Raw genomic sequence first — 12,482 nt, 5'->3', positions numbered from 1 at the left:
TTAGATGCAATGGGGAAAAAAAATCATACTGGGGAGGTTTTGTATAATTGACTTGCTTTGTGGGTGGATGGAGAAATGTGTAGTCTTGAGAGTATTAGCAAAGCTTATCCAAACAAGTTCAGTTAGCAGATCTGAGGAACCAAAACAAATCATATTTGTTTGCAAACCTTGAAGTACCACTTCTAAATGGTGCGTTGCAATGACCTTGGTTATTTGAGAACAGGCACTTGATTATGGTTGCACTGTTTGTCTGGAATTCTGAGGGAGCAACACTCCTCTGAGTAACTGGGTAGAAGAGGGAACAAAGTCTGCATTTGACAGGGCTGCTTTTTCTGTCAGTGTATTCAGCAACTGATTTGATAACCACAACCTCAGCAGCATGTGATTTGAAGCAGCCCGAAAGCTTAAACAAATAGTTGAAGAAAGAAATGCTTTGGGTTTTTTTTGTTTGGCTTTTTTTTTTTTTGTGAACATGTAAGGTCTCAGCACCAGCAAGGAGAACAGTAACATATGGTAGTGCCAACCATTGAGATGATAAATCAGTTTTGTTAACAACTGAAAGGGGAGCTTTCTGTTTCATTAAAGCTTTGCCTCAGACCCAGTGTTCTGTGATGCCCTGGACTGGTTTTGACACAGAAGTCAGTGGCAAAGTATTGATTCAGAAATGGTGATTGGAAAAGATTTTAAATAGCTGACTGTGGTACTCGCTGCCCCACTATGTATAGTCTTCAAGATCAGCACTTGAGGCACCTGTGTCTACTTGAATGTACATAACATGGGTTTTCAGCTGTCACTGTAGCAGAGTTTACTTACCGTGATGTTTGACCTGTGCTTCTATAAATTCATTTGATTTGCTGCTTATGCTCATGCAGTTCTTAAGAAGAGTGGAAATACAGTGCAGGAGGAATTTCTGGCTTCTTTCGTGTTAATGAGGAGCTGTAAGAGATTTGTAGTTCACAAAATTAAACTGAAGTTGGCGGGACAGAGAAGTGATTTAGGATCTGAGCTGTGCATTGAAGCCTTTAAATCCATTTTCAAGAAAATACTGTGCAAAGCCTTATCCTTTTAGCTAGAGAAACGTTAATATTATAGCACTGTTGTCCCACACAGTTTGGAATTCAGTTAGATTAATGACAAGCGTACTAACAGCTGAAGGCCAATGTGAGAAGAGAGATAGCAAGATGTTGATAGATAGATATGTTAGCAATAGAAAGTAAGTAAATTTTTCTGCTGATTTAGCCTGTGGTAGTGCTGGGGACCAGGAGAAGGATTTTGAGGGTCCTACAGAAAGCTCATAGAAGAAATGTTATTGTGCTGCCTCTTGTAAGATGAAGCCTGGAGAAAATAAATTAAGCAGAAAAAAAGGTGTTTTGCTGGAGAATTTACAGAAGCCAGTTGTAGGGAAGTAACAGTCTTTGTCTTCAGGCTTCTGAGTCTGTTAATCTGTGTCCTGTTTTGCAGTAGAGGGATGCTGATGTGGGAAAAGGACATTGGGTTTATTGTACTTAAATTGTTTCTTAAAGCAAGCAGCTTGATGATAGAAGATGTTAAGGTGCAGCTGTTTCTCCTTAGGTGACAATAGTGGAAAAGGCAGACAGCTCCAGTGTGTTGCCCAGCCCGTTGTCGATCAGCACCAAAAACAGAATGACATTCCTGTTTGCCAACTTGAAAGACCGAGACTTTCTTGTACAGAGGATCTCAGATTTTCTGCAACAAACCACTTCAAAAATATACTTGGAAAAAAATATGTCCGGAAGCTATATCAGCTCTGATGACGAGGTATGTAGAGGGGAACGTGACTAGCTGATTACAAGGAGGTTTTAACCAGTGCACGTTAACAGGGAAGATGACGAAAGTCTTGAACTTGCTCTAAGGCCACACTTTTGGACACTGAAATGTTACTTTCTCTGTGCTACTGCTTTTAATAGGCTGTACTATTAAGTGTTGTGACTGGAATATCTTTTTCATGATCAACGTGAGAGAATTCACCATTGAAGTGGAAACGAATTTAACTCCTGCTTTCACACTACACAATCACAGTGCATCTCTTCAGAAAGTAGTGTGGTTATCTTACTGTTTAACTGAGTATTGCTTTGACTTATCCAAGTCAAAATAATGGTGAAATTTCAGTATTTTGAAGAAAATACTAGTTAATATTAAAGTTGTTATGCAGGTCTCTAACAGCTAGATGTGATACTTTGATTATTCAGAAGAAAGGTGTTTGAGATTGCATGTATATTCTTAGTGAATTTCACAGGGTTTAAATGAACAAAATAACCCTTTTCTGGGCATCGATGTTCTGTACTACCTCCTTATATTCCCATGCAAAGTAATTTTTAAAAGATGTAGTTAAATGAGTTTTTCTTAGGCACTCTGAGTAGCTGCTGAATTCTTAGTTTTTATGTGTGAAATTTAGGTGCATCGTATCACAAACTTACCAAATCTTTTAAACCCACAAAGGCCTAGCAAGCAGAGAAGACTTTGAGGTATATCATGTTGGTTTTAGGTAGGTAGACCTCATGTTACAACTCTGTATGAGTTTTGCACTGAGTAGCCCTCCTGTGTTTGCCATATAAAACTTAAGTCAGTTTTTGACTCACTTGATCAGTGGTGAGGTATGATTGGTGTGTAGTTATAGTTGTTATATTCCAGAGCACATACATGTATGTGTCTATTTTGCTTGCGTTTTGCCCTAGGTGAAACTTTTTTTATCTACCTACTGAATTGTAAAAACAAATGAGTAGTTATGGTCACTGTTATTATGATTACTAATATGTCTACATACATAGACGTGGCTGACTACTAATTGCAGTTCTAGGTGTATAGTGTGAACTGCAGTGTGTGATCTTACTGTAGTAAAAGTTTTCAAAGCTGTTTGGGAAGTCAAAGTTCTGTCTCCCAGTTATTTTTCTTTCAAATAACAGTCCTTGTTTTCTGTGCTGAATAGTCTGTAACATGACTTTTTTTCAAGTAAGGGTTGCAAAATAATTTGTTTGCATAAACATATTTGAGTGCATAGGTACATACACACAAATGTGTCTGTGTACCTCCAATTCTGGACAGCCAAGGAGCCACCTTGGGACTTCTGTGATGTTGACAGTAGACCAGGGGAACTCGTGTAATGGACAGGGTGTACTTAAAGTTAACACTACTTAAATAGGATTTGAATACTTTTTTTTTTTTTTTTTTTGTGGAGGTGGTAGGGGATGGAGCTGTTGAGGAAACTGGAAACAGTTACATTATTCTATACTGGTTTAAACTCTGCTGCTTTGTGCTCGTTGAGATTTGATTTCTTCACTTGGAATTGGCTTTTAGCATATAGAAACTGATGTAAAAGAAGGTAAAAAGCCTGAGTTCAGGCTTAAACCCCATGCCTGTATTGTTTGTGACTGGTTTCTACAGGTGTTTACAAGATCAAATAGTATTGTTTCTGCCAGCACTCATAAAAGCCTCAGCTCTGAGTCAGAAGGAGAACGACAGTTCAATCTCAACGGCAATGGCATTCCAACAGCAACTCAAGCTTTAATGACTATGTATCGACGGAGGTCACCTGAAGAGTTCAACCCTAAACTGGTAAAAATATCTTGAGCCCTGTGCTTGTCTAAGAAAAGCTGTGTTTGCTTTAAAACAAATTTGAGCCAGGAAAGTTTCATTCTGCCACAGTAAGGTCTCTACAACAGGCATTATTAATCACAAAAATACAGCATTACATGTGCTGTTGCTCTACCAATGCAAACTACTTTGCTACAAAAAAAAAAACAAAGTTGGGTGTAAATCAAGGAGAGTTTGCATGCCTGTTCTCAAGTACAACTGCTTCAAAAGTATTCTTTTAACAGCAAGGTGTGGAAGGATAGGAATTAAGCAAAGGGAGAAGGCAGCTTGTTAATAAGTGAATGTAATCAGGTTATTTATTGCTTTCTTTACGAATTAGAACACAACAGGCTTTTAGCTCTTTGCATTTCAGTGGGGCAGGTAGAAGGAGGAGCAACATATTCATGCATTTCTTTCATTGCTGTTAGGCTAAAGAATTTTTGAAAGAACAGGCCTGGAAGATTCACTTTGCTGAGTATGGCCAAGGAGTGTGCATGTATCGTACAGAGAAGACTAGAGATCTTGTGCTGAAGGGCATTCCAGAAAGCATGAGAGGGGAACTCTGGCTGCTGTTTTCAGGTATGTATTTGTTCGGATGAGGAATGTGGGCTATAAGCAAAAGCGTGAGAGGAGAGAGGATTTTGAAGATATTTAAGAGTGTTGTTAAAAAGAAAGCAAAAATGTTCGGAGCAAGTAAGGCCATAGTTGTTAACAGGCACCAGACTGGTTTAGGCAGTTGTTCTGTTTAGACAAGAAAATAATCCTGTTTTCAAATAAGGCTCAGATAATTAATGAAGAATATAAAAAAGCAGAGTGTATACTCTGCTACCAGAAGTCAATAATCTAGAGGCTTCCAGATGTTTAACAGCCATCTGCAGGCATGCTTCGTGTTTGTTATCATTTCTGAATCCAGTTATACTACTGACCTTCACAGTAGGCTTTTGCAAGGAATTCCTAAATATAAACTCGTTGCTGTGCCTCCATGTGGGAAATGAGAAGAAAATTTTCTCTGTCTATTCATACTTTCTGTGCCATCAAGGATTTTCTGTACCTGTGTCCCTTTAAGCATTTCTCTTCAAAGCTAAAGGAATTTGTTTTAATACCGCTTGCATGGAAATTTGTCTGTGCATCAGATTTTCTTCATACCTTTACACTTTCTGTATGCCTTCTCTAGTTCTGTCCTTTACTGAGATAGTTTCACATATACTTGAAAATGTTTACAATATGAGCTCACCAGGAACTTTTTATGATGACATAATTAAGCTTTTTTTAAAAATTTCTTTGCTAATAATGCCTGATCTTGGACATATTCTCCTTAGTAATGGACACGAAAGGGATGTTTTCAGGAAATGCATGCAGGAATGGACACATCTGTCCTGTTGAAGTCACCAGTGAAATCTCATAGCAGCCCTGTGAGTGTGTAACTGTGTCCCTAAGACAGGTTGAGTGCCCTGCTCCAAATGACAAGACATTCTCAGGAGGGGGACTAAAGCTCAGCAGTTCCTCTCTCCTCCTTTTTGGAGGATGCAGCTGAGATGCTGTGTTTTGTGCAACTGAGCATAATCTATTCCCTCCTTAGGGCAAGTAGCTTTCTCAGGCATGTTTTGAGTTTAGGATAATGAGCCCCACAGCCAGCTGCAGAGAGAGCTCATGATACCAAGTGATGGAGCAGCTCTTTTGTTCTTCGTGTTTGCCTTTTCATCTTACGTGAAAGAGGGACTTGCTTTTTTTTTTCCCTCCTCTCCTAAACTTTGATATTAAAATGTCTAGAGTAGAAGACAAGTAGAGCTACTCTCAGTCATCTCTGCATTATCCTTTTTTTTTTTTTTTTCTTAGATCACCTTTCCAAAATGAACGTTTCATATTTGCTTGTTGAATTTTAAAGTTGATGTTCAAGATGAAAGGATAGCAGATGATCATCATGGAATGTTTCATCTTCTAAGCCTTGTTTTTTCTTGTGGTTTTATTCTCCCACACCCAGGAGCCATTAATGAAATGGCCACTCATCCTGGCTATTATGAGGACCTAGTGGAAAGATCAATGGGGAAGTATAATCTTGCTACAGAAGAAATAGAGAGGGATCTGCACCGCTCCCTCCCAGAACACCCTGCTTTCCAGAATGAGATGGGTATTGCTGCTCTAAGGAGAGTGTTGACAGCTTATGCTTTTAGAAATCCAAACATAGGATATTGTCAGGTAACTGAAATATCTTAGCACTCCTTCAGTTTCTGGAATTCCAGTTCTTTCCTTTTATTCCTTGTTCTTCGTTTGCACACGCTTGAGTAGTTAGCCGTGGAAGTTCACTGATAACATTAAAATGCTGTGAAGTGCCAGTGCTGCAGAACTGTAGCAGTGCTGAGGTCAGAGGGATTTGATGCAAGGACCTGCACCAGCAGAAGCATTTGCAGTGCGCACTCAGAGCTGCGCGTGGTTTTCTGTAGACATGTTTTCTGCCTGTAAATCTGGAGACTGGGCAAAAGTGCACTGCAGGACTGAACAGAAAATGAAAATGAACCCAAGAAAGGTTCTTTAGCTGCTGTTAAACAGAAAAAGGCTTTTAATTGCTCATCTTTGAATTTTGGCCTACTTATTGAATGCGTTAGTCCACATTCTCAATGACACAATTAAATCAGGGGAAACAAACAAACAAAGGTACAAAATATTGCTGTGGATGTACTGGTACAATTAATGCTGAACATAGTTGTTATTCCTGTGATTCACGTCTGTAGTTTCTGGTCACATCATTATTTCTTGGTACATAATTTTAACAAATCACCTGGGCTCTTCCCTCCTACCCAAATTTTACCTATTTTTTCAAGTTTCAGGAAACTCAAAATCAGGAGGGTTAGTGAAGAAGCTTGATTAATTCTGACCGTTAGAAGTTTAGATATAGCATGAGTAAGTGAAAATAGAAACCGTTCTAACAGTATCATGAATTATTTGATAACAAATAAGACATGAAGCATTAGATAAATAACCTTTTTAAAGGCTGCTTGACAGAAGAAGGGCACTGTGTTTCTAGTTCAAAAAGCTGTTAGGGTCATTGTATGTAGCCTTGAGACTTGGTTCATGGCTTTCAGAATGCTGATTCATGGTTACAGTGAGAATTCAGGCCCTGAAATATTCCATATGTGGTAGACAAGGCAAAAGAAAATAAATAACTTTGAGTTACAAAGTTGAGTTTCATTTGAAACCTCAATTGCTATTTCAGAGTAGATAATGTTCAAGCTGGAGCCCTGAAATGTTAATGACTCAGGATCTGAAATGACCAGCTAGTTCTTAAAGGCATCAAGAGGGAAGAAAATTGCACTGAAATGCTTCATTTCTTCAGACTAACAGAAGTCTAGTCACAGGATCTAAGCAAACAATTCAGAGGTCATTATACAATGTTGTGATATTGGAAAAGGATGAAAACAGTCTGCAAAAAAAGCTGTCAAGACAACAGTTGAACATGGATAGTAAGCAGAGTGAGAGGCTTATGTTTCACTGTTAAGCTTTGATTGGTTGTGACAACACTGTTACCGACACTTGCCTCAGTGTCTTGTAGTGGCCAAGAGCACGTAGACTACCTGTACAAGCAGTAATAGATCAGCAGTCATCATCAGTGGACTAGGAGGCATTTTGTCTGTGTTGGACTCAGATTCCCTAACAGTGCTTATTTACAGAATGTTGGTAGCAGTGAAACTGGATGCTTGCTTATTTTTGTAGGCCCTTGATTATGCAGAGAAACCATTTTTTTTTTAAATATACATACACAGTTTCATAGCTTAGAACTAATTAACTTCTGTCACTTATTTGAGGCTTTTCTGTGAGCACTGGGAAAAGTTTGAGGTCTGCAGGGGGGTTTTACTTAATTTTCTAAGAGTAACAAGCACTTGCCTGCCCACTTACTGTGCTAGATGTGAAAGAAACGGGTGAAGCAATTTATATTTGTCCTTCTTTTAGGCTATGAATATTGTCACTTCAGTACTTCTCCTTTACGCAAAAGAGGAGGAAGCTTTCTGGCTGCTGGTGGCTCTGTGTGAACGTATGCTACCTGACTACTATAATACAAGAGTTGTTGGTATGCTATGAATTTTTTTCCTTCAAGTTGCAGTAGACAATGACCCAGCTGAGTTGGTAACAAGAACTGTTTGTGGCCTAGAAGCTATTATGAATCCTCAATGCAAGACAGCTTGCTCAGAGAGAATAGAGAAATTGTCATAAGCAGATACTTTGCTAGTTAAAAGCTTTTTCAGCTACTTAGGGTCATGTGGCATTCTAAAGAGGACTTAAATGGAGAACATCTGAAAGATGTGGGAGGCTAAAATTGGAATTGTAGAAGATCCAGTTATCTGATTAGGGTAGAAATAGGAGCTCTGACAATTTACAGTGGAGTTCTTTGTGTATTTTCACTTCTGATTTGCAAGAGAAATGGTATCTGAAAGCTGTTACTGCTGGATGACAGTTTCCTTGTGCAAGTGAAGGTGAATGGCTCTTCGCCTTATTAGGGAGGCTGTCTTTGCTGTAACTCACAAATGCTTGAGATGTTCCTTTTTGGACTGCTTAAGATACTGATGTTACGATCTAGATATAACCAAGGGTTCTCTTAGAATAAATCCAAACCCTCACAGGCAAGTCACCTTGGCTGCCTTCAATAACTGACACTGAAAAATACTATTCTGTTAGTAATACTGAGTACTAAACCACAGTATAACTTCTGTAGGTCCTAGAGCTGATTTAGCTCTTTATTAGCTCCTATGAAATCTGTAATTAAACCAACAAAAACTATGGTCAAAGTGAATCTATTTCAATGGAAGTGAGAAAGTGCATGTAAGAATCATGTAAAACATTCTTAATTTTTGTATCTGTTTATCTACAGAGAAGATCGTTTTTTCCCCTAAATGATGTGTTCAGTTGCTCCCAAATTAATGGACGTTGAACTTTATTTTCAACAGGAGCGCTGGTGGATCAGGGTGTCTTTGAAGAGTTGGCTCGTGACTATGTTCCTCAGCTTTATGACTGCATGCAGGACTTGGGTGTAATATCCACTATTTCCCTGTCCTGGTTCCTCACTCTTTTCCTCAGTGTAATGCCATTTGAGAGTGCTGTGGTGGTTGTGGATTGTTTCTTCTGTGAAGGAATAAAGGTGATATTTCAGTTAGCACTTGCTGTCCTCGATGCTAATGTAGACAAGCTGCTTAATTGCAAAGATGATGGAGAAGCCATGACAGTCTTGGGAAGGTATTTATTATAGAAAATCAAACATCTTCATTTTTCTTTTTGCTTTCTTTTCTAATTTATATTCTGCTGTGTTGAGGTTTAAGCCAGTATGCTAAATGCAGATGTTCTAGTGATAGTAGTACTTTTGCACCCATGTGCAGTGCTCTTTATATCATCTTACAGTGATGTTTAGTGACTAACAAAAAATGTAAGTTACTCTTTCAAGATATCCAAATAAATTTTCCAAACCTTGTTATAGAAACTTATTGGATCGACAGAAATAGTTTTGATTACTTCAGCTTTTAGTTACTGCTTTATAATTGCTTCTAAGAAAAAGCCTTGGTAGCAAGGGACATTGTTTTGGGAATGGACTGAACAGAAGAATTAGGTAGACTCTTAAATGAATGAGTTTAGAGAAGGCTGATGCGTAGACTGGATGGAGTCATGTAATACAAAGTAATGGTGCTGTATGCAGTGTCCAATTTCCTGTCATTTGGTAGTACTGTTAAGATTTCAAGGTGCTGCTGAGACTTTAAATGTCTTCCTGAGTAAGTTTTGTGAGTATCATACAATTAGAGAATGGCTTGGGTTGGAAAGGACCTCAAAAATCACTTAGTTTCAACACTTCTACCATGGGCAGGGCTGACAGCCACTAACACAGGCACTGTATCTGATTGCCTGAGGCTCCAGCAATCTGGTCTTGAATACCTCCAGGAATGGGGCATCCATATTGAATTTATTTGGAATTAGAGAAAAATGTGATTGTCTTTCCTCTGAAGTAAAAGCCCCACTGTTTACTGAGGATGTAAGCATTGTGCAGCTGCCACGTAGAAGACATTCACAGCAATTGTACCCGGGGGAATGACAAGTCATTTACAGCCCATTGCAGCAAGGTTGGGCAGTTAGTAGATGGGGATATGTAGACTGGAGGATGCTGATCCTGGTTCAAGTGGTATTCGAAGTGTCATACTTAATTTTGCATACTTAAACAGTCACAAAGACCAAATCAGTTCAGTGAGCTACGTGTGAAGTATGACTAGCTACATTTGAGCTTTTTCGTGATAAAGGTAATGTATTCAGAGAGCTACCAGAGCTCTGAGAAAAAGGAATGGCAGGGACTAGGATTTGGCAGGGTACTGATATTAAAAAAAAAAATTCATCGTTTCATTTAATTAATCTATTTATTACCTTTATTCCATTAGCCCTAAGATGGGAGGGAGTGTAATTGAATCTTAGGTTTCTCATTTTGTTTTCTTGTTCTCACCAGGTATTTGGACAGTGTAACTAATAAGGACAGCACTCTTCCACCCATTCCTCACCTTCACTCACTGCTCAGTGATGATGTAGAGCCTTATCCTGAGGTGGATATCTTCAGACTGATCAGATGCTCCTATGAGGTAAGATAGGATTTCTTAACAGGAATTTGCCAGTGCGCTTCAGTTCTGCTTTACTGTGTGGTTTGGCTTTGCTTGGAATTGGAAGTAGAAGAAAGAGAGAGATTCACTCACCTTAGAAAACCAAAATAGTCAGATGGGAGGAGCTAGTCTGTCTTTTTTTTTTTAAACCATAACTTTGCAGCTGTTGTATATGGAAGCATGCAGCATCACAGAGAGCTGCATGCAGTCAAGAAGCCGAGTCGGTATGATTTCACAAGACCTTTCCATTTTTGGTCAGACTTTGCTCCTTTTAAGTTAACAGCTGGTGCTGATTAGTGATAGAGAAGCCTGTGGCCTCTGATCACAAAGCTACAATATTTTCAAGTGAAGGGAATTGATAATGGAATATCTGTGAAGCACAGAAGAAGGCTTACAAAAAACTAAAACTTGCTAAACAGTTTTGTTGTTCTTAAATTAAAAAATACATATCCATCAGTTAAAATATCCCTGTTGATTACACTGATACATTATTTTTTATTAAAAAAATAAAGAGTAACTTTAAGGAGAGTAACTAAAGGAGTAATTCTCCGTAGTTTCCATATTTTCTTTTGATGACATACTGAGTGAACTAGTATTTTAGCTCAAGGTGTAAGTTCCTGTTAGCAGTATGATAGCTGTTCCAGAGCTGCTTCCTGTGCCCCTTAACCTTTCTTTTTTTAATAACATGGTATCTATTTAATAGGGAGTAGGTAAACAGTAGCATATTCTGTGCTGAATGACAAACAGAATCAAGTTAGGTGTGTAGTTCTCATTTGCACGATGTTGTAACAGGAAGAAGGGTATTTTTGTGGAATTGTTCCCTTTGCATTTTCTTTTATTTCCTCATCGTGGGGGCATCTTGTGTTGGCTTAACTGCGTTGAGATGAATAACCTGACTCTGTGGAGAGCCAGTCTGTCTGTTTGGTGCTCGTGCAGTACGGAACTTTGTTGTTCCATACAGAAAAATAACTAATAATAACTAATAATCCCCTGTACTCCTATATAATTAGGCAAAGAAAAAAAAGAAAAAAGCACGGGGAGTGAAGAATTGTGTCAGAAACAGTAGACAGGTGCATAAAGAGAATTAGTTCCAGGAAGGTGTTGGTGGTTGTTGGTTGACTTATTAAAACACCCAACAATTTTGTAGAAACCATTGAGAGTAAAAAATAATAACAAAATAAAAATAATAAAAAAGATCAAGACGTGTTATATAATGACTACTACATTCATCAGTTAGCTGGGTGCAGCAGGGGCTGTGAGCACACTGTGTTAGCTTTGGTACAAGTGAGAGTGTAAGAAGCAAGCGTGTTTACTTTTAGTATTTTAGCTGTGATCCTTTGCAAAATAGAATTTTTTGAGGACATTAAGCTATACATAGTACAGAAACTATCCTTTTTCTTTTTTTTTTATTTTTATTTTCACTTAAGAAATTTGGAAGTATCCGAGCAGATTTGATTGAACAAATGAGATTCAAACAAAGGCTGAAAGTTATCCAAACCCTTGAAGACACTACAAAGCGCAACGTGGTCAGTACTGGAATAATATTCTTTACAAAGATCTAAGTCCATCTGTTTCTGAAATAAAATTTAGCTTTTCTTGAGACATGGATTTCAGATGTGTAACCACTGTTAATGTTGTGTTTCAAAAGGTACGCACTATTGTGACAGAGACTTCTTTCACTATTGATGAATTGGAGGAACTGTACGCTCTTTTCAAGGTAAAGCTGAGATGAAGATAAGATCACATGCCTGCAGGAGAAGCAAGTTTATGTATGATACAGGATTGTGTTGTTTACTAAAGGCCAGGTTCTGTCTGAGTTTTCTATCAGCATCTTAATGCAAGCTTGAGTTAGCTGCTGGATTACTGAATACACAAAAGAAACATAACAATTTCTAAAAGCTAAGGGAAGAAGTAATGTAATACATGATTTGTTTGTGGAAAAGTGAGTATACTTAAACACAGTACCTTATATTATGTAGAACATAGAGGGGCTTTTGATCAGTCTTCATAAACTCATCTCTCTATACCTGATTTTTAGAGTTGAACACAAAAATAATTTCCATTACTTTGTCACATCGCAACAGCTGATTTCTGCTGTTGTTAGTGCCTTAATGTAATCTGTAGGAATATAGTGTCACAGTGATGTCTTAGTTAAGTGTACAGCAATACACAGATATAATTAAAACAATATGGCTTCACTTCCATTTGCAGTACCGTGAAACAATGTACTTTAATCCTCTGGTTTGTTGTAAAAGATTTTATGATATCCCATGA

At 38.2% G+C, this 12,482-nt stretch overlaps 1 protein-coding gene across 2 annotated transcripts in view; it reads left to right on the top strand.

The window, feature by feature from the left end:
* Window positions 1-12,482, top strand: part of TBC1D9 (TBC1 domain family member 9) — a 43,393-nt gene that overhangs the window by 20,754 nt on the left and 10,157 nt on the right. The window contains exons 7-15 of one of the 2 annotated variants that reach the window (XM_042871533.1): window positions 1,573-1,779; window positions 3,403-3,573; window positions 4,020-4,170; window positions 5,573-5,787; window positions 7,537-7,654; window positions 8,529-8,814; window positions 10,061-10,190; window positions 11,636-11,734; window positions 11,857-11,925. In XM_042871533.1, the coding sequence (XP_042727467.1) occupies window positions 1,573-1,779; window positions 3,403-3,573; window positions 4,020-4,170; window positions 5,573-5,787; window positions 7,537-7,654; window positions 8,529-8,814; window positions 10,061-10,190; window positions 11,636-11,734; window positions 11,857-11,925 (1,446 nt within the window). The remainder of the gene's footprint in view (window positions 1-1,572; window positions 1,780-3,402; window positions 3,574-4,019; window positions 4,171-5,572; window positions 5,788-7,536; window positions 7,655-8,528; window positions 8,815-10,060; window positions 10,191-11,635; window positions 11,735-11,856; window positions 11,926-12,482) is intronic. The other variant, XM_042871534.1, reaches the window with a different exon arrangement.

This window comes from Lagopus leucura, unplaced genomic scaffold (genome assembly GCF_019238085.1).
Source record: "Lagopus leucura isolate 7727_CA_CO unplaced genomic scaffold, USGS_WTPT01 Super-Scaffold_100004, whole genome shotgun sequence".
Lineage (NCBI taxonomy): Eukaryota > Metazoa > Chordata > Aves > Galliformes > Phasianidae > Lagopus > Lagopus leucura.
The sequence above is the reverse complement of the archived record's forward strand: the minus strand, read 5'-3'. Positions and strand labels throughout refer to the sequence as shown.